Source organism: Conger conger, chromosome 2 (assembly GCF_963514075.1).
Source record: "Conger conger chromosome 2, fConCon1.1, whole genome shotgun sequence".
In the NCBI taxonomy this organism is placed as follows: Eukaryota; Metazoa; Chordata; class Actinopteri; order Anguilliformes; family Congridae; genus Conger; species Conger conger.
This window is the reverse complement of record NC_083761.1, coordinates 60,725,386-60,747,509: the sequence shown is the minus strand read 5'-3', so window position 1 is coordinate 60,747,509 and position 22,124 is coordinate 60,725,386. Positions and strand designations below refer to the sequence as shown.

Genomic DNA, 22,124 nt, shown 5'->3' with positions numbered 1-22,124 from the left:
CGTGCTGGCGCTGCAGCCTGCGGGGGGCGACAGCCCCCAGCAGAGGGCGGCGTTGAGCCCGGCCGGCGGAGCGTCCCTGAACTCCACGCCGGGTGAATAGCGGCCGAAGGCAGCTGCGGCGACTCACAAAAGGAGGGAAGGGGGCGAGCGGGACGCGGGAGATAAAAGCCGGAGAGAGCGCGGCTCGGCGTGACAAAGCGACCGTGTAACCCATCCCCACACCCCCGGCCGGCCCGCTCCCCCGCTGAGCCGCGGGGCTTTCAGAGCAGCCCATGCAGAAGGGCGGACATTATCGGGGAATTAGAGGGGAAATAATGGGCCCCGCTCCCGGCCTCTCCGCCCCTCCCGACCACGCCGTGTCCCGGAGCCGCTAACAACCCGCTAACCTCCGCCAGAGCTCTCGCGCTCGGACAGACGCACGGACGTCACACGGCAAAAAACTCCTAAACTGTCCAATCTCAACAAGTTCACTTTTCTAGACTTATACGTTACCTTTTTGGTAAATAAGACTTAGCAAATATTAATACTTAAACGTAACTGCCCATGAGGTAAGACAGTTTGACTCACTTCAAGATTTGCCAAAAGGGATCTTTCTATTGTCAAGCAAACGGTAACCTAAAGCACGCTAGTATTTTCTACAGTCTAGAGAAAACGTAAGATTCTAAATCTCATTAGAAGACTACACGCTTGTTAAGACGGTTGTTTTTTTGCAGTGCAGGCATACGGCACCTCCACCCACGCCCCTCCACAGCCACCCGGTCGCCGAGCGATGGCTCATCTCAGTCACGCAGCCACGACACTGACATAAGCTCAGCGACCGGGTTCTTTTATCATTTTGTGAGGGACATTCTCGCTCAGATCGTGTCTCATATCTGGTCTCGGGTTGCTGTGGGATTGAACAGCTAGGCGCAGGATCACGTCGAACAGAAACAGAGACCTTTGTTTCCCCCGTGTTCTCCTCATGATGACACATGGGTTATTTCACGAGATGGCAACACGTGACAAAGAGAATGGCAAACCCAAACCACAGAAAGAGGAAGTGTCTTAAGTCGGTACCATACATTTTATAGGGACAGGATTACAGTGGAGCTTCTCGCAGAGCAAAAAATAAACATGAAATAATCCCCCCCCAAAAAAACAACAAAAATACAGCAAGAATAACACTCCATGGGAAAAACAGGTTCTTGGAGGGGAAAAAAAAGAGAAAAGAAAAACAGAAACTGGTTTTTCCTTCCAGGCTAAAAACTCTCCTCAAAACTAAAGGAACCCTTCGTCAGAGGCAACCTTCTGGTGTGAGGAGCTGAGGATGACACACATACCGAAGCCTCTTGCTCTCTTTCTCTCTCTCTCATGAAGAATAACTGGAGAAACTTGTGTTCTCTTTCCCCTACTGTCTCACCGGCACCTCCTTCCAAAACACTTGTCAATCAGTCACTTTCAGCACGATGCCCGGAAACTAGGGCTCAGCCCAAACTACACGCACGCACACACGCACACACAGCATGCCATGTGCAGTCTCTCTCCTCCTCCTTACAAAGTACTTCACCTCCTACATGCACAACCATACAAAGAGGCAGCACTCCCCCTGAAATGAGTCACAGCACCTCTCCCAAAATGGAGCCCCTTTAGCTACAAATATGAAGAGCAGGCAATCTAAAGAATACAGTCATATCCCTTTGTGCAGGAATATTGCCAGACTGATTTGGCTGGAATCAAATTTTGTTATCAGTGCTTTCAGACACAGCACCTACCCAGTGAATACCCACAATCCTCTGTAAGACCACTGAATGAACGGTGATCGCATTCTGGAATTCCCACGTGTCTGTGAGCTCGCCGACACAAAGGCTGGATTAACCTGTGCTGCCGGTGCAGGAGGAACCCTCGAAGCGCTTTCCTTTCTCCCCACGTTTCCGCGAATCGCAGCCTCCCGCACCAGGGGCCGGCTGGGCGGGAGCGTTCAGGCCCAACGCATCGATCCCCAAGCCCCGGCTCCCGAGAGCCGGCGGAACCATCGCGCTGTGCTATCGATCACAGCCCAAAGACAGGAGGGACACACTGTCCTGTTTACAGGCCAGAGAGTCATTTCTAACGGCACGCACGTAATCGCTCCAGACACTCCGCCATACCGTTGCACCCACCACACGCAGCTCAGCGACCGGGCTGACCGTTTGAGCGCATGTCACGTGGCAATTTAGAAACATGGCGGGACCCTAAACGCAACTGACCTGGATCTGCTGAAAGACAAGGTTACGGGCTTTAAACACGAGCGGTGATGTTGATTATCTTTGAAAGGGAGGTCATTTAGGGGGCAAGCTAGCCATATGAGCTGGGGGATAATCAATTGAAATATGTATTTAGAAATTGGAAGCAAAACTATAGATTATCCAAAGCCCCGTTTGGAAGCCCAGAGATAAGAGCATCACCACGTGCGAGGACTGCAAGCTCAGACTTGGACAGATACGTCTACCGTATCATAATACCACAGTACAAAAATATAACAGCCGCCCACATTTAATTCTAGATCCAAATAAAGGGCAACACTTTATGGCGAATTTGTTTTGGTCTTGGGATTGGTATAAAAGGATGAAATCTGCACACCTGATATTTCACTGCAGGTGCAAAAGAGGCAGAATAAGTACTAGAAAAAAGAACTAAACTCAATGCATTGTGAATCTGCATTTATTTGAAAGTTCAGAGCTAGACCTTCATCAGAATGTTATTGCATTAAGTTTAGTTATGTTTTTCTAGGTCCTGGGATTCAGACAGGTGTGCTGGATGGTGTTTCCGGGTGTTTCCATGGCCTTGGTGTTATTGACACAGCAGATAAAATCCACTGGCCCTGAAAAGCCCGATGTTACAACAGCCTTTATACTTATAACCCCAAAATATCAATATATGGACCAAGACCAATTTAGCAGCTATCAATTAAGCATATAAACTATTCAATAAAGTCAATAAACCATCATTTGGAACAAACACTTGCAAACCTTTCAGGCTGCACACTATAGAACTTTCTTAATGGAATGGCTTAATTGTTTAGTGTTAGTGTTTTCCTGTTCCCAGCTTAAAGATATTCATGTTAAGCTGCAGATCAACATGTCGTCTTCATTAGGCACTGAAGGGCTACAGTGGTAGGGAACGGCTCTATAGCAGTGATATTCATTCCTGGTCCTGGAGAGCTGCAGGATCTGCTGGTATTCTTTGCTACTCACCACTTAATTGACCAATGAAAGCAGTCCATTACATAGTTAACTCACCTCATCTGGTTTCTTGAGTGTGAATTGGTTGCTGATATGAAGGTGAAAACAAAAACCAGCACACCTTGCAGCTCTCCAGCACCAGTAGTGAAAACCACTGCTGTACACTCCAGCAGACGTAGAATAAGATGATGTAGAGTCCACCAGTGTGCTCCAGAGCTCAAGCTCACTGTTAACATTAGCAAACTCAGTTCCAGCCTTAACCTGCCCACACGAAGAGAGCCCCACGTTCACTACTCAACCGACTGGCTGTCGGGTGTAGCCGGGGTCTCACCTGATTGGGTAGTCTGCGGCGCTGAGGTTGATGAAGAAGTCCCAGGACCAATCGCTCATGACCAGCAGATCCTTCATGCTCTGCAGGTACATGGTGAGCAGGCTGGCCCCGCCCCAGATGGTGGACATGCGCCAGGGCGTCACCCGCACATTGGGGTACTGGCTCGCCAGCGCCACCACCTGTCTGTGTAGGTAGTTGGAGCGCTGAGCGGAGAGAAAGGGTCAGGGCATGAGCAGATGGGAAAATTAGATTAAAGATGTGTGGAGATGTTCCTCACGGCTGGAACACAGGAGACATGCCATTTATTGTGTCCTTGCACAGTGCTAAATGACTAAGCGGCAAGTCCTCTTATCTACCTCACGCCAGCTAGAAGAAGTTCTTCATTAAATATGTCTGGCTGTACAGAATGCTGTGATTGGGTGGGAAGGCCATTGAGTTTGTGTGTGTGTGTGTGTATGTGTGAGAGAGAGAGAGACAGAGAGAGAACCCTTGGTTTTCATGTTCACACTCAAAACACTTTAGATAGAAGTAAGAAGAGGGCTCCCTGATAATTGAGTACCTGTAGAGTGTGATCTCTCAGCAATAATCCCCAATCAGGCCTTTTTAAAGCGCTAATTGCATTCGTCTTAACCGCAGCGCCTGCTGTTTACCAACTAGCACAATCCAAGCCAAACTCCCTTTGGGAGCCTCCTATACTGGGAGAAGCTAGCAGCTAAAGTGCCCTTGCTCTGTTGTCCCCACTACTCCCGTGTGATCAGCCCAACAGGGATCAGCATCACAGGAGCAGCTTCTTTCATAGTGGCGGGACAGGAGAAACTTAAACAGTGCAGAAATAGCTCTAAAACCCAGAGCGGAGTCCCATAGCAAGAGCTATGGCCTCTGTGAGTGGCTAACTGCGGGGCTACTCGAGGGCTCACCAGGTCTACGTGGATGTAGTAGTAGTGTGAGGAGTGGTAGATGGCCTTAGTGCGGCAGGGCTCACCAGGTCTACGTGGATGTAGTAGTAGTGTGAGGAGTGGTAAATGGCCTTAGTCTGGCAGGGCTCACCAGGTCTATGTGGATGTAGTAGTAGTGTGAGGAGTGGTAGATGGCCTTAGTGTGGCAGGGCTCACCAGGTCTATGTGGATGTAGTAGTAGTGTGAGGAGTGGTAGATGGCCTTAGTGTGGCAGGGCTCACCAGGTCTCCATGGATGTAGTAGTAGTGTGAGGAGTGGTAGATGGCCTTAGTGTGGCAGGGCTCACCAGGTCTACGTGGATGTAGTAGTAGTGTGAGGAGTGGTAGATGGCCTTAGTGTGGCAGGGCTCACCAGGTCTACGTGGATGTAGTAGTAGTGTGAGGAGTGGTAGATGGCCTTAGTGTGGCAGGGCTCACCAGGTCTACGTGGATGTAGTAGTAGTGTGAGGAGTGGTAGATGGCCTTAGTGTGGCAGGGCTCACCAGGTCTACGTGGATGTAGTAGTAGTGTGAGGAGTGGTAGATGGCCTTAGTGTGGCAGGGCTCACCAGGTCTACGTGGATGTAGTAGTAGTGTGAGGAGTGGTAGATGGCCTTGAAGAGGCGCTGCAGCTGCCGTGAAGCCCGGCCGTGCACCACCAACACGAAGGCGATCCGCACGGGCGTGGCCGGCACACTCTCGCTCGAATCGTCCTCCCACTGGACATTGACACTCGCCTTGCCTACGGAGGGAGGGAGAGAGGGATGGAGAGAGTGTGAATGAAAGAAAGAGAGAGTGAGAGAGTTTGAGTCAGAGAAAGTGAAGTAAAGACAGTGGGCAAGAGATAGTGAGTCAGAGTGAGTCAGAGTGAGAGAGAAATTACAATAATGAGAAGTGAGAGGAGTGAGACAGAAAGAGAAATGGAAAGAAAGAACAAGGCAGAGAATTCAGAGAGAAGACCAGAAGTTAGAGTCGACAAAGTACAGGAACCACAGAGAGACTTTATTTCTTACTCCTGATAGCCATCTCCTGGGGTTTAGTGCTGGGCCATAAACACCCTCTTGTTTCCCCCAGAGTAGAGAGCTCCTGTGGTGTTTCCCACAGGAGTGGTTTAAGTGTGAAAATAAACAACACTTCCCACATACAGTCAGGTATGGGTGCGCAATAATAAAAATAAAAAAAGTGTGGCTTTCAAACTTTCCAACATATAAATAAGTGTACCTGTCTGTCACTACAAACATAGGGCTGGCAGTAACAGAGCTGTTGGGACCACTTTAAGAGGGCACAAAAAATTACCCGGAGTGCAATGTTTGATCAAGTCTTCACGTCTCTTGACGGGACAGACGGTGGACAAATAATTACTGTAATCTGTGAAGAAGAGGAAGAACTGCGTTTCCCAGCAGCCAGTGGGCCGCAGTTCTCAGTCGGTGACAGCCTCGCCCGCTCCTGCGGGTCTGCTCCTGACTGGGTTATCTCCCGTGTCATTCTGACCTCTCCTGTAATTACTGGAGGAGTGGGCCATTGTCTTTATTTATAGGGCTGACCGTGGGGGCTGTTCCGGGCTGCGCCCCCCCTCCCCATCCCTCAACGAGGTGATTATTCGGCGGTATTTATGGACGGCTGACGTGAAGTCCGGGGAGGGTGTTCTGTACTCCGCGTCGTTCACCTCTTCCCCCACTCGCGTGTGACAGCGCTTCCCCCATGTCCCCAGCAGAAGCTGTGCTTAAAAAGCACCTTATGAAGCTGTAGGTTTTTAAGAGGGACAGCTTCCGACGTGGCACCCGGAGAGAGCAGTGCACCGAATACATTTCTCCCTGAGATTAGAGCGCTGTTACAGCTAGGCAGCAGCGGGGAGCAAACCTGGCCCTCCTTGGCGGCTCTGCTTGCTGTAGTGATTGTATTGAGAAAAAGCCGAGGGATAGAGGGAGGGGGACGGAGAGAGAAAAAGAGGGCAGATGGATAGAATTGAGGAAGGAGGCTGAAACAGAAATAATGTGTTCGTATTGGTTCTCTCTGCATATAAACGCCTTTCATCTTCTGGCAAAACACACTCCTTTCCTCCACAGCCCGACTTCTGTGACCTGGGGCTTTTTAAGTATGAAACAGCGGTTTTCATCGTCAATGAAAATCGCACGTTGGGGTACGTCTGCCGCGCGTTCTTCGGTCCTGCGTTTCAGAAGCGGTCCGGTCTCGCTCCGTCTGACTGAGCCGACACCTACGAGGGGGTTGAACCTCTCCCTCCCTCCCTCCCTCTCTCTCGCTCCCCTCCTCCTCCTCCTCCTCCTCACAGTGTGTCAACCTGAGAAATAGGCCCTAATTATAAGGTGACATCTTCAATGGAAAATATGTCCCAGAGAACGCAATTAAAGCCGTGGAGGCTGACAGGTGTGTAAAGATTACCCTTGACGTGCATAAAGATCAGAGCCGGGCCTTGGGTCTCGGGGAAGCGGAGTCGCTCCCGCCACATTAGCCAATAAAAACGTCAGTGCGAGAGAGGCAGGAGCGCACGTGCTGCCACCTCAGGTTTGCCGCGGTTCTAGAGGTGGGGCAGAGTCCAAGCCTCTCCAACGAATTTCACAGGAAATAAAATTGGCCCATTTACAGTTAACGAGGTTATGACTTAAATTTGGGTTGTGACTGCGGAGAGCAGATAAAAACCATTGTGGCAGAGATAAAGGAGAGGAAAAATCTAATTTAATTTAGCCGTGATGGGTAACACGGAGCTCGGGAAAGGGTCTTTCTATTTTTCGGTCTCCTTTGATCCCGCAGCTCAGATAAGAGCTGAATCCAGTGGCCAGAAGAGTCTCTGTGCCACACTGAGGCTCTAAATCTCATCCTCCTTAGCAACTAATCCACAATTCCAAAGACAATAAATACTCATTTTCAAACCTACTCTTCCAGTATGCTTGCATTTTGGGGGGTTTTTTGGGAGCATTTTGGGAGCTGAAATAAAAAATCATTTTTTCCCCAATTCAGTCAATTCTTCAACCATACAAACACATCTTAAAGTATAGATTCCCAAAAAATAATGTAATACTGTATTTTCACATGAACATTTTTTCCACAAGATTTTACGTCATCGTGTACCAGCGGGCGTGCATTTAGATCAAATGTTGAAGAATCTTCCATTCCCCTCCAATCAATATCCTTTCAGACAGCAGTGCATATTCTTCTCCCCCAGAGCCATAGGCTGCGGCTTTGCTTCCTCATTCAATGTCAGTCAATTAGACTCCCCGCCCTCCAAAAATTCCCTCCGAAACTTCTGGTATAAGTCATATCGCAGAAGCTAGTGCTGTCTCTAATTTCCGTTTCAGCTTATATTATAGCTTATATTTGAGAGCTGCATGTTCTTAGTGCATTTGGGGTATTCTAGCTGTCAACCGTGGTATGCTACTTGGAAAGTTTGCAAGTTTTGTTATGTGATCACTCTAGGACGTGGAACTGTACTTCCCTCTAGGGCCTTCAGCGCACTTGTGCCTGGTTCTGATTTACACTTTGTTGTACGTCGTTGTAATGTAGTTGTGTCCAATATGCTGCTCCCCAGAGTAGTCTGTAGCCCCCATATTGCTCGGACTATCATGTTTTCCATCTCTTCATGGAGGGCGCACACTCCATTTTGTCTCTTCATGTTGCTGCTACACGCTTCACCTACAGTCACGTTCGCAGTTTTGAGGTCAGCGTTGGAGCCGACCTTTCCGTTTCTGCACTTACACGGCTTTCCACCGTGAGCTCACGAGCATTCAGTGACTCAGCACAGCAGGAGCGAGGAGGTGTTCAGTGTGCTTTTTCTAGCCTGTCGGGTAGGTGGAGCGAAATATGGGCGGCTGTGTGTTAAAAGAAAAGACGGAAAAAAACGGGAGAAAAACATCTCGCACAGCAATTACTTCCAGAGAAGGAAAAACAAAAAGGTCCATTCTAGCATGTCTGCGACTTTAATTACAAGCACGGCGAAGGGCTGCTGCCAGCACTGATGCGCCGCGCCTGCTCAATCAGACCCGCTCACACAAAGCCTTCAATTAATTGGAAAAAATCGTTGTGTTTATTCATCATTGTTTTCAGAAAGCACATTAATCTTATTCTGCTTGCATTACCCTTTAACACCAGCAAGGTGAAACGTTTGTGACTGTTTATGGCCTGTACTCGGTGTCTAATATACAGTGACCACTTTATTAGGTAAATCTGTATACCAGCTTGTTAATCAGCCAATCACCTGGCGGGAACTGGATATAAAACGGCATGCAGACATGGTCAAGAGGTTCAGTTGTTGTTCAGACTGTTGAATGATTCTCAGATTTTCACACATAACAGTCGCTAGTTTACAGAATGGTGCGGGAAAAAAAAACGCATCAAGTGAACGGCAGGTCAGAGAGAGTTCAGAGGAGAATGGCCAGACTGGTCAAAGCTGACAGGAAGGCAACAATAACTTGAATAACTATGTTACAACAGTGGTATGCAGAAGAGCATCACAACACGTTGAACCTTGAAGTTGATAGGCTACAGCAGCACAAGACCAAATATGTCTCATAAATACCTAATAAAGAGCATAAAACGAAGCAGAAGAACTCACCCTCCAGGGGGCAGTATCGGGAGACCTTCTCGGGCATGAGCTGGCCCTCCTTATGGCGGCAGTACACCTCTGCGATCTGCTGGCGGCACTCCTTGGTCTTGGCGCGGGACAGGGCGGAGATGGCCTCCTTGCCGTTGATCTCGCACTTGGGGGGCTGGTCGTAGGTGATGTCGGGGGTGGGGGAGGCGGGGCGCTTGCCGGGCGGGTGGTGGTGGCGGTGCTGAGGGGCCTGCTGGCCGGGGCCCGTGGTGCGGGGGTGCGTGCGGTTGCGTGCGGGCGGGGCGGGGGCCGGACCTCCCTTGGCCTCGGCGTACTGGATGACCTCATTGGAGCTCTTGCTCAGGCTGGCTGCCGGGTCGCCCCGGCCCTTCTCCTGAGGCCTGTCCTTGCGCTGGGCGGCCGTGCGTCTCTGGGGCTGCGAGCGCGCCCCGAAGTTGCTGTTGTCGATGTTCTCGAAGTCCTTGGGCACCGAGTTCTCGTTGTTGCTGTCCACCCGCACTTTCTCCTTCGGCCGGTGGGAGTGGTAGCCGTCCTGCGGGGGGGAGACAACACGGGCGAGCCCGGGTGAGGCGCGCGTTAGCGACACGTTCCAGATGAAGAAATACAAAAAAACCCACCGTGAAGCGTGAAATTAAGCAGCGACTTATTGACTCCACAACAAGGTGACTCGGGCTCGACTGAGGATTTCCCCCCCAGCTTGGTCTCGTCAGATTGGCGAGATTCTAATTAACTTCCTGAGCCGAGCCCACGTCCCGGGAAGCAGATTACCCGGGGATAAACGGGGAGATGTGACGCTGTGCAGTATTGGGGATGGGCCGCTCCCGGCTCGGCGTGATGGAAATGTGCGTTCCGTGTGGCTGGGAGGCGGTTGAGCCGAGATCAGAATGTACTATTTCACATCTCCACCAGCGCAGGAGGGAGGAGGGGAGGAGGGAGAGGAGGGAAGAGGGAGGAGGGGGTGTCTACATGCTGGGGGATTCTGCTGTGGCTCAGAAACGCTCGCTCCTCTGAACGCACTCTACGGGAGACGAGAGAGAGCTTACGCCGGACTGAGCCCTCAGAGTACAGCAGGAGACAGAATATACAGAGAGGGAGAGCACAGCCAGCATGAAAGAGAGAGAGAATGAAAGGATAGATAGAGGGAGAGAGAGAAGGAGAGGGGAGAGAAAGAGGGAGAGAAGGAAAGGAGAGAGACAGAGTGAGAGAGGAGAGAGAGACAGAGTGAGAGCCCGCGAGAGATAGAGCAGGGACATGGAGGGAACTAAACAGAGAATGACAGAGAGGGGTAAAGACAGAAACACTGCATGGGAGGAGGAGTGCAGACGCAAAGAGAAAGTGATCTCAGCTGCTACATAAGAGCTTGATGCTTCTGGTTGTTTACAGACAGCGAGGGGCAGCACAGTATTGTGCTCTACAGTATAGGGTGTACAGGGGACAGGAAGGCTGTTGTGCTGTATTGTGTGTACATTGTGTTTAAGGAATGCTGTTGTCCTGAACATTATATACTGTGTACATTGGTAGGGAATGCTGTTGTCCTGAACAGAATACTGTGTACAATGGAAGGGAATGCTGTTGTTCTGTACAGTGGTGTATACACTGTGTTTAGGGAATGCTGTTGTGCTGAACAGTAGTGTATACATTGTGTTTAGGGAATGCTGTTGTTCTGAACAGTTGTGTATACATTGTGTTTAGGGAATGCTGTTGTTCCGTACAGTATAGTGTGTATATTGTGTTTAGGGAATGCTGTTGTTCTGAACAGTAGTGTATACATTGTGTTTAGGGAATGCTGTTGTCCTGAACAGTAGTGTACACATTGTGTTTAGGGAATGCTGTTGTTCTGAACAGTAGTGTATACATTGTGTTTAGGGAATACTGTTGTTCTGAACAGTAGTGTATACATTGTGTTTAGGGTATGCTGTTGCGCTGAACAGTAGTGTATACATTGTGTTTAGGGAATGCTGTTGTCCTGAACAGTAGTGTATACATTGTGTTTAGGGAATGCTGTTGTTCTGAACAGTAGTGTATACATTGTGTTTAGGGAATGCTGTTGCTCTGAACAGTTGTGTATACATTGTGTTTAGGGAATGCTGTTGTTCTGAACAGTAGTGTACACATTGTGTTTAGGGAATGCTGTTGTTATGAACAGTAGTGTATACATTGTGTTTAGGGAATGATGTGGTTCTGAACAGTAGTGTATACATTGTGTTTAGGGAATGCTGTTGTTCTGAACAGTAGTGTATACATTGTGTTTAGGGAATGCTGTTGTTCTGTACAGTATAGTGTGTATATTGTGTTTAGGGAATGCTGTTGTTCTGAACAGTAGTGTATACATTGTGTTTAGGGTATGCTGTTGTGCTGAACAGTAGTGTATACATTGTGTTTAGGGAATGCTGTTGTTCTGTACAGTATAGTGTGTATATTGTGTTTAGGGAATGCTGTTGTTTTGAACAGTAGTATATACATTGTGTTTAGGGAATGCTGTTGTTCTGAACAGTAGTGTATACATTGTGTTTAGGGAATGCTGTTGCTCTGAACAGTTGTGTATACATTGTGTTTAGGGAATGCTGTTGTTCTGAACAGTAGTGTACACATTGTGTTTAGGGAATGCTGTTGTTATGAACAGTAGTGTATACATTGTGTTTAGGGAATGATGTGGTTCTGAACAGTAGTGTATACATTGTGTTTAGGGAATGCTGTTGTTCTGAACAGTTGTGTATACATTGTGTTTAGGGAATGCTGTTGTTCTGTACAGCATAGTGTGTATATTGTGTTTAGGGAATGCTGTTGTTCTGAACAGTAGTGTATACATTGTGTTTAGGGTATGCTGTTGTGCTGAACAGTAGTGTATACATTGTGTTTAGGGAATGCTGTTGTTCTGTACAGTATAGTGTGTATATTGTGTTTAGGGAATGCTGTTGTTCTGAACAGTAGTGTATACATTGTGTTTAGGGAATACTGTTGTTCTGAACAGTAGTGTACACATTATGTTTAGGGAATGCTGTTGTTCTGAACAGTTGTGTATACATTGTGTTTAGGGAATGCTGTTGTTCTGAACAGTAGTGTATACATTGTGTTTAGGGAATGCTGTTGTTCTGAACAGTAGTGTATACATTGTGTTTAGGGAATGCTGCTGTTCTGAACAGTAGTGTATACATTGTGTTTAGGGAATGCTGTTGTTCTGAACAGTAGTGTATACATTGTGTTTAGGGAATGCTGTTGTTCTGAACAGTTGTGTATACATTGTGTTTAGGGAATGCTGTTGTTCTGAACAGTAGTGTATACATTGTGTTTAGGGAATGCTGTTGTTCTGAACAGTAGTGTATACATTGTGTTTAGGGAATGCTGTTGTTCTGAACAGTAGTGTATACATTGTGTTTAGGGAATGCTATTGTTCTGAACAGTAGTGTATACATTGTGTTTAGGGAAAGCTGTTGTCCTGAACAGTAGTGTATACATTGTGTTTAGGGAATGCTGTTGTTCTGAACAGTATAGTGTGTACATTGTGTTTAGTCTGTTATCCACACAGACTGCTCCTTTCTGCCAGCACCAATTAGCACAGGCACAGAGAGTGTGTAGCTGAAGACAGCTCGCTCCTGGGGCCCTCTCAAAACACACCGGCCCGCCAACAGCTCTAAAAACACTGGGCCTGAGAGCAGTGCAATTTGCCAATTCCACGCACAAAGTCTACAGTCTCTGCTGTGTAGTCCTGCCATTTACCAGTACACAAGTCAGGACCTCAAAACAGAACCTTTCGACAGCTTCCATTAAATACAAGACATGCTGCGCGGTTTGAACAAAGTAGGTTCTCAGAGTGTGAAGGGAAAAGAATGAATGCAAATGCTTTACTTCCCAATTCACTGCAAGGTTTAAGACAACACACGCACACACAGACATACATACATACATGTACACATACACACATATACTCACAGCTGGACAAATTAACATTCATTAGCCTCAAAGAGGAAATGCATTCATTAACGGGAGCTGCGTTACAGCAGACTGAATTAAAACTCCGATAACAGCCGGTAAACTAAGAAGGAAAAATCTTTTTTCTAGACTGCAGCGCACCTCTCTTGCCCGATCCGGCCTCTGCTGCTCCCCTTTTAGAGTCCTACGGTACCAGCTCTTTAATCTCCTGTCTGCTCTGTGCTCTACAGGGACAGGAAAGGGGCTTTTAAGAGGAAATTACAGTGCGTAGAATTAATAGCTAGAGAAACCACTGGAGGTGAGGTAGGCTGCCAGAGCACAGGCTATCGATCGCTCGCGCAAATCTGTCTTTTCCCTGTGTGCTTTGGGAGGGCGGCGCTGAATTGCTTGGCACGCGGACCCCCCTCCCCCCCCACCCCCAATCGCTCTCCCTGGGCTGAGCTGGAGCAGGAGGGTGGGTGGGGTACGGGGGGCAAATGGAGCCATCCTTCATCCATCACCGAGCGAGGAGCACCAGGCCCCACTGTTTATCTCTCATATTTCACCTGACAAAACCGCCAGCACCTGCCCGTGCCCCCCCTCCCCCCCGGCCCCTGGGCGCAGTCGAACGAGTGTCGGATCATTTTCGTTCCCGCTCTCGTTTTGGGCCCGTTCCCAGAGGCCCCGGCGCTGATGAATCACCCGGCGGGTAAAACCGCGGTGACCGCAAGGACTCTTTCTGCCGGGGAGGCTGGGACGCGACTCTGCTCCGCACCCCAGAGCTCCGTGTGGCACGGGGGCGAGGGCGGGAGAACGCCCCTCCGATACAACGACCGCACGGCGGAGGGCCGGGCGTTGTCAGCGGGCGGAGAGATAGCGCGGTTCTCAAGAGGCGGAAGTTTCCGGGCAGCGGAGAGGGGCGGAGCTCAGAGGAGCCGCAGGGGCACTGTGGGTATGGCTGCGGGCCTTTGCGGTCAGACGGACAAGCGCCTTAAGGGGGTCGGGATGAAAACGATCAGTGAAACAAACGGCCTGTTAAAAGAAAACAAAAGGCGGGCATTCTTCGTCTCGAGCCCGGGCAGCACTTAAAGCAGCCTCTCCCCGCGAGCTGCCACCGTAAAGAGCTTCATGATTATTTGATGGTAAATAAATGGCGGTGGAGGCCGGGGTGCTCCCAGCTAGCCAAGACGCCGTTGTCAGGGGCGAGGCCAAACGCAGAGGGCTCACTGCGCCCAGCAGATGCCAGCACGTCCTCTCGCCCGGGTCTCTGCCTTCTGCCTCCAGCGAGGGTGTTTATTCAAAACAACGGCGATAGCAGAAGCCCCCGAACGCTTCCTGGCCACATTTTCCTGTTGTGTGCCTATGACAGCCAGCTCAGACCAGGGAAACGAAACACACACTCAAGTTCAAAAACAGCTTCCCCCCACTCCCTGTCAAATAACGTACACGAAAAAAAAACCATTTTAAATCCAGACGACGTATCTGCATTCACGCAGATCATCTCAATCTGTTTGACTCAGATACCCCCCTCACCAGCGAGACCTGTTGCTGCGGATAAAACGCACAAACATGTCGCCGTGCCGCACCGTTATCGGCTTCCCACAGCGCGAGGGACCTGGTGGAGCGGCCCAGCCGTTCTCCTAAAGCTCTTTAATGATCACCTGGCTTTCAGCACCGGGACCCTGGAGCACAGCGATCCCCCTAATTACAGCCACACTGAGAGACAGAGGAGCAGGGAGGGAGGGAGGGAGAGAGAGAGAGGAGAGGGAAGGAGGGAGAGAGAGAGAGAGAGAGAGGAGAGGGAGGGAGGGAGGGAGGGAGAGAGAGAGAGGAGAGGGAGGGAGGGAGAGGGAGGGGGAGAGAGAGAAGGAGAGAGATGTAAGGAGAGATGGAGGTAGGGAGAGAGGGAGAGAGAGGAGAGGGAGGGAGGGGGAGGGAGGGGGAGAGAGAGAAGGGGAGAGAGGTAAGGAGAGAGGGAGGTAGGGAGAGAGGCGGAGAGAGAAGGGGGAAAATGAGCACGGCCTGTGAGACTCCCGCTCTGGACAGCTCTCTGAACACTTGCCGGATGACATGGCTCTCTGCGCTGCTGAATTAAAGAGGATTTTTGGTTTCTGTGGCTAAAAGGAAGAATGCAAAGTATGAGAACGCAAGAGTTCCAAACTACGTGCGGCCCCGCCCGACACAAACCGCTGACTAAACGGAGCAAGCGGAGATGCCTGCTGCCACATCACCACTCCACCAGCTGCACCCCGCTCTGGATGAACCGGCACCAGGCCTCTCCGGTCTTCACAAAGGACTAGTGTCCCTCAGCCCCCACCCGGGCCTGTTACCTGCAGCTTCCCTGTCCGACTCTCTGCCCCACGCACGGCGTTAGGACACAGACGGCTCTGCTCAGACGGAGCCCTGTGTCCAGAGGGCTGTACTGCGGCCCTGTCTCTCTCTCCTCTCCCCTCCTCCCTCCCTCCCTCGCTCGCTCTCTCCCTCTCGAGCCCGTGTGAGGAATGCCAGTCACATGTGCCCTTTGTGTGTGCCTGTGAGAGTGGTTTGGCTGGGCCGCTCATTGAGTAGCCAGCGTTTGGTATGCGAGGCGCTCTCTCTCTCTCTCACTCGCCCTCTCCCTGGCCTTTCACAGCGCTGCTGAAAAGGGGAGCTGTCAATCACAGGGCTGCCATCCCCGTTACCACAATACAGTCCCATGAGCCCCCCCTCCACTACACACACACCACGCACGCACGCACACACACACCATACCACGCACACACATGATTTGATTTAACTTGATTCATTTGACCAAAAAAACCCAAAAAAATGTTAACATGAAAGGATAACATCATACATAAGACGCAAGACAATTTCAGCGGGAGAGGAAACCCTAAGGGGCTTAGAAGAGTCCTCCCCTAAATTATAAACATATGCATTCTACACAAGTAAAAGAAGAGGAACATCTACTCTCACACACACACACACACACACACACACGCACACACATGCAGACACACACACGCACATATGCAGACACACACGCACACACGCACACACGCACACATGCAGACACACACACGCACACATGCAGACACACACACGCACACATGCAGACACACACACACACACACACACACACACACACACACACACACACACACGCACACGCACACGCACACATGCAGACACACACACACACACACACACGCAGGGGGAGAACAAGCTTCGTGCGTAGCCACATTCATGCGCTGCGTATCTGTCCTGTGTGTTTTCTCAGAGAGCCCTGGGAGCCATTTGTAGCAATAAGGAGCAGCCGTGCTCAAAAGGCTGGAGGAGCGGTCGGACATCGCCAGTGGCCAACATTAATAAACCACCAGAGTCCGGGAGGACCGGGAGCCTCTACAGGAACCCGGCAGTCTTTCCGGAACAAATCAGCGCTTTACACGTCTCAGACATTACACGGAATTAATTTCACGTCCGCGTTGCACACGTGGAGTTACCACAGCGTTCACTATAACGGCTGGAGTCTGTGTCGCAGTGATTTCTGTCCGATTCCTCTGTGTAGAAATCGTACTGTATACACTGTAGTTTGCTTTCGCAAAGAAATCCAACTCAGCTCAAACTGCAGGACCTGTTCCACCACACCATTCTGGACCAGGGCCAACCCAGTCTCCCATTTTGGACCAGTGCCAACCCAGTCTCCCAGTTTGGAGACCGGGCCAGTGTAGCTTCCTCAAAGAATGAGCTTTGTATAAAGTGTGTGTACACAAGCAAACAGGACTAACTTGATTCTGGTAAAGAAAGAAAACCGCGATGGAAATGACTTGGAACCAACCACTTCAGCATTTCGTAATCAGATGTCAGTTAAAAAAAAAAAGATATTTCTGGCCTGGTGGGGGGTTTCTCAGCGCTGATTCCCGCTCACATACATGTGTGCTTTCCTGCTTTGCTGCCACAGTACTACATCAAATAATCAATAGCATTTTTTCCTCCCAGCGAGGTTCCACACTGCGAAAGAGGGGACAAAGAAACACGGACAGACTGCTGAAAAAAAAACAGCGAAGCACTAAAGCACAGACAGACATACAGTGCCCTCCAAAAGTCCTATTTTTGGTGTATACCAAGGGATTTGGATTTGAGATCGAAAAATGCATACAAAATAGTACAAATAATTGGCTTTTATTTCATGATATTTACATGAAAATACATGTATGAAAATACTGTATACATTTTACAGAAGCAGCCTTCCCCATAATTTTGGAGGGCAGTACAGAACAATACTGTAACACAAAGGGATATAGACCGAAACAGACATGCGTACACTAACACGGAGACGCGCCAAAACACAGATATGAGCCAGGAGGCTGCAGTAATGTTTGCACTGTTCGATAACAACAAGGCACCTGAGACGTGCAGATGAGGAAGGGGCAGTGTCTCTCAGCTGATCTCCGGCAGGAGTCCAGAGGGCTATAGGTCAGCAGCAGAGCGGCTTACAGACAGAGATTACAGACCCCCCCACCCCAGACCCACGCTGACCTCTCACCCGAGGGTTTCCCAAGGCCAGGTTCACACTCCCCCAGCGGGTCGTACAGCGCAGTCGCTGGGGAAACCAGCCGAGAGGCTGCCAGGTGGCCTGGCTCTCTCCCGTGGGATCGTCCTGACTCCTGATTCACCCCACAGCTGCCCTGTTTGGGAACGCGCTACGAGCCTGGGCGTCCCTAGTCCTGCTGCTCCACAGCACCCCGTCCTGCCCGCACAGGCGAGAGGCTGGAGCAGTGTGACCCGACTCGAGCGTTAAGGCCCGTCTGCAGTTACGCGTCTTTAGTGTGTCGCTCAACTGAAAATTGCACAACGTTCATGAAAGTTCTGTCTCCCAGCGTAGACAGTGGTCGTTGTCATTGGCAAAAAGGATAAACGGCCAGAGCATGGTAAATGGCTGGCATTTATATTGCGCCTTTATCCAAAGCGCTGTACAATTGATGCTTCTCATTCACCCATTCATACACACACTCACACACCAACGGCGATTGGCTGCCATGCAAGGCACCAACCAGCTCGTCGGGAGCATTTGAGGGTTAGGCGTCTTGCTCAGGGACACTTCGACACACCCAGGGTGGGATCGAACCGGCAACTCTGACTGCCAGACGGCTGCTCTTACTGCCTGAGCTACTGTCGCCAGTATAAAACAAAATTTGCTGCGAGCACAACATCCGTTGCGTGATATTGGTCGCAGCATTGACCCGCAGACCACAGTGTGCTCATGAACTTCTCTGTCTGTCACACTTCTACGGACAGTGCTGTCACCTCAACGTCCTCCCATCCCCATCCACCCCACCCCGCACCACGTCTGTAAAGAAACGTTGAAAAGCTCTGCCCCATTCGAAGCAGGATTCACACTGGCTTCCGTGCGGCTGTCCGTGTGGGTTCCCAGCACGCGCCCAGCGAGTGTGCAGCAGCGGGGGGGAGGGGGATGTCGGCGTGATGTCCCGGTGCGCGTTTACTCGCCGTCCTGTGCGACTGGCTTTAATCTGCCTCCCATTCTGCGGCCTGCATGCTGCTTATTACCGCGAGTGGGCAGAGGAGACAGCTGCAAACAGCTTCCGCCGAACGACAAATAAGCCCATTTCGGCACCCAGTAGATTTTTGAATTCGTGTTTTATGCGTCGCGCCACTCTGAGAACGTTCCTCCTTATTCTCCCCCAGCTGGTCTGGGGGGCGGGGGTTATATATGAAACTTTCTCCGCTCTTAGCACTGTTAGCACGGTGCCTGATTGGATAGTTCTTCCTCCAGCTTCCCAGCTCCCGGCTCCCTGCTGACTCCCGCATTGGGCAGAGCCTTCCTAATCTAACCGCCGCCAGCTCCATAATCAGGCCCAATCAAGGGCGGGAGTTTGGGAAGAGGAGAAGCTAATGGAGACGTCGCTCCATGGAGGCGTGCGGCTGTAATTCTGCAGCACTCTGGCTGACAGGAGGAGGGTCTGGAGGAATAAGGACACTGGGGGCCGGGGCCAGGGAGCCCCCCGCCACACAAAGGGCCATGCGGGGGGAGGGGAGGGCCCCCGCAGCCTGAATGAGCCGGCCTGAATGAAACGGTGGGAAAGCAGAGCGGCCGTGATGTCAGCACTCTGCTCGCCGTATGGGAGACATTTCTCAGATTCCTGGCCTCCGTGTGACATAATGCGGCCAACCTGACCCATCCTCAGAGGTCACCGGGATACGGGGATTACCCCGGCTTTTCAGAGCCGCCGCCCCACCCCCCACCCGGAGGAGCACACCGCCCGCACTTCCCCCAGCCCCACACTGCGTCGCTCCGTCTGAGGCGCCGATCACTCCGACAACCTGGGCAGCTGCTCAACGACGTCGAGACACCGGAGACAAATGCAGGTCCGGAGCGAAAGCCTCGTCTGAATAGCCGTAATTAATCAAAAATCCCCCCCATCCCCCCCCCCCCCCTTTCCACCCCCACCCCAAATTGCTTTAGACACACCGAAATAAGTAAATAAAAGTAATGATCCGAAAAAAGGATGAATGTGCATCCGGCCAGAGTAAATGCGTTTCGCGGGCGGCCATTAGTTATTGTCTGGAGCGAGAGCGTTTGAGATGAGGGAGGAGCTGCTGGAGAGCGAGCGTGTTTGCGGGCGCCCTGCTCATTCGCCGCGCTCCGTGGCCTTCAGCGTGGGAACTCTGCATACGGCTAATGAAAACGAGGTTATCTCCCCGACCCGCACCGCTTAGCCCCGCTCCCCGCCCGGTCAGAGCGGCCCACTGCCAACCGCACAAACGCTGAAGGCAGGCGTGAAAAAGCAGGGCAAATTAAGTTCAAATTCGTGTCCAAAATTCACTCGTAATTTCGCTTTTTTGAGGCCACGCTCTGCTGGTAATGAGATAAAATCACGCTGGGCTCATCAGAGCCGACCGTCTGCATGAAAATACGGTTTTCACAAAATAAATAAAATGTAAAAAACCGAACAAAACACTGTGTTGATTAAGAGAGTGGAGCCCATGCTCTTGTTTGCACAGAGCTCTTTTTGCATGGGCTGCCTCTATACCAGCCCCCCCCCCCCCTCCCGAACGCTGACAGGCGCTGATCAGAGCTGTCAGTCTCCGTCCTCGGCTGTCAGCTTGCACAGGCTGTTGTTCTGACAGGTCCGGTGATGCAGAGCGAGAGCAAAGCGTTCTGACTGATGAAGCAGTGACACGCTGGAGAACGCCGAGCCCAATTCCAAAGGGCCCCCCGTGCAGAAGACGAGGGCGCTTACGACCGTCAGTCCTGCAAAGTCACCGGAACCAAATACTCCCAGAACATACGAAACCCCAAGAAGCCCTGTCCAAAATCAACACAAACAACTGAGGCGTAGTCTCGAACACTCTCAAACCTTTTACTGCACTGTTAGCGGTAAACACAGAGTAATTTAGCATCCTCTCATCAAGGTAGCTTCAGTTTGTGGGTAGTGAAAAGAAAAAGCATCTCAAGGCTCACCGACATCCAGACAGAAGGATGCTTTCTACCGAATCTACTCTCTCCTCACCCCTTTCCCATTGGTGCCCTAGCACTGTGGGTTCAAGAACCATTTTGTTGATTCAATTGATTGCAAACAGTACACAGTACGAACCTGTGTATGTGTGTGAGCTGATATTAGTCAGAGAAAATGGCTGCCGAAACTAGCACTGTTGTTCCGGTTTCTACCTGTTTTTTTGTGACACTCTCACACTTCTTTCTCCAGACAGTGCTTCAAGCTATCCCATCTTTTCCTCAACACATTTTTCCTGCGCTTCTGGTTGGAATCTCACAGGCCTCTTGGCCGTTGTATCTGTACGTGCATGTAGCCCTGTAGCCCAGACAGGAAGCTTGCAAGATTCTATCTTTCATCCCTGGAATGAAGATAAGGTCCTTCAGGGCGGGATGTCACAAGGGTCAGGTGGTGCAGTCAAAGAAGGGCTTCCAAGTGGAAGAGCGCCCATGGCATTTTCCCTGCTAGTATCATAGATTTTTCCACTTCTCATTTACTCCCAATTACTCTTAGCCATCACTGTGAGCCACAAAAATTATTTTTTATTAACATTCATAATAAGGTGAAACTATTTTGGAATGTAATGCCCGTGCAACTCAACCATACCGGCACTGATTATTTATTTACATCATAACTATGTTACCACAAAATCAAAAATCTGATTGGACTTCAGTGCATCAGGCAAAATTATAAGTTAAAAGTAGTTCCAAATTAAAGCAGTTATAACTTAAGTTGTATACAGGGAGAGCCAAACTGAAATGTGTCAGTTTTGTGGGAAAGGGGTGTTTGTGATGCCCCAGGTGGGGCAAAAGGTCATCAGATCTGAATAGCCCCTAAATGACAAGCTCTCTCTATCTGCAGGGCAACTCTGAAACAACACCAGTCCCCAAAGCAGCTTAGCGAGGATTAGAACGGTTAGCTGGATGCTTAAAAAACTATTTGTAATGGGTGCCAATATTCAGGACTTTTTTTTCATCCGGGGATTCATGAAAGAACAAATGTGCACTCAGAGCGGTTAAAATAATTCAATTAGGTCAGCCATTTCTTTCATTATCAAACCACTGAAACCCTCGTGTAGTGTTTTTTTTTATTTTTATGAAAGGCTTTTATCAGAGCGAACTGGCTGCATAGACAAAGGCAGAGAAATGAAACAGACAGAGGAACATGAGTTGAGGTGGTGGCTGGGTTTCGTTTACGGCCTGGGTCAGCGGTTCACACGTTTCCGGAGCGTTTCCGGAGCGTTTCCGGAAAGAGCCCAGACGTCACGGCGGACGGAACATCGCAGGGCTGCAAGCCGTTTGTTCGGGAATAATCAGGGCTTTTCACTCAGGCCAAGTGGCTTCTCATTACAACAAAGCCCTGATGATACTAAGTGGATCGTCTTACTCAACCTTGGGATGGGGTGCGGGTGGGGGAGACGGGACCGGGGGTCGGCCAATCGCACGGTCATGGCGTGCTGCCAGAAGCACAGAGACGGTGCTGCTGGATTACGAGCAGCGTTGTGTCTGTGCACTTGAACCCAGAGGCTGCCTCACTAACCCAGACAACTTCTCTGGCGATTCTGCAGCCCGTGGACCTGTGCTGTGGGTCATATTCTAGAAAGACCAACACCTTCCAGGCCCCATCTTCATTTGTTCAAAGGCTTCATGCCTTCATGATGAAATCCACCAGCGGGAGCATAGTATTGAGAG

The 22,124-nt window shown here is 50.3% G+C and overlaps 1 protein-coding gene across 1 annotated transcript in view; it reads right to left on the bottom strand.

Moving 5' to 3' along the window:
• Positions 1 to 22,124, bottom strand: part of xylt1 (xylosyltransferase I) — a 67,186-nt gene that overhangs the window by 22,631 nt on the left and 22,431 nt on the right. Inside the window, exons 2-4 of the mRNA XM_061232851.1 lie at positions 9,032 to 9,563; positions 5,034 to 5,206; positions 3,532 to 3,734 (exon numbers count right to left, since the gene is read on the bottom strand). Coding sequence (XP_061088835.1) covers positions 3,532 to 3,734; positions 5,034 to 5,206; positions 9,032 to 9,563 — 908 coding nt within the window. The remainder of the gene's footprint in view (positions 1 to 3,531; positions 3,735 to 5,033; positions 5,207 to 9,031; positions 9,564 to 22,124) is intronic.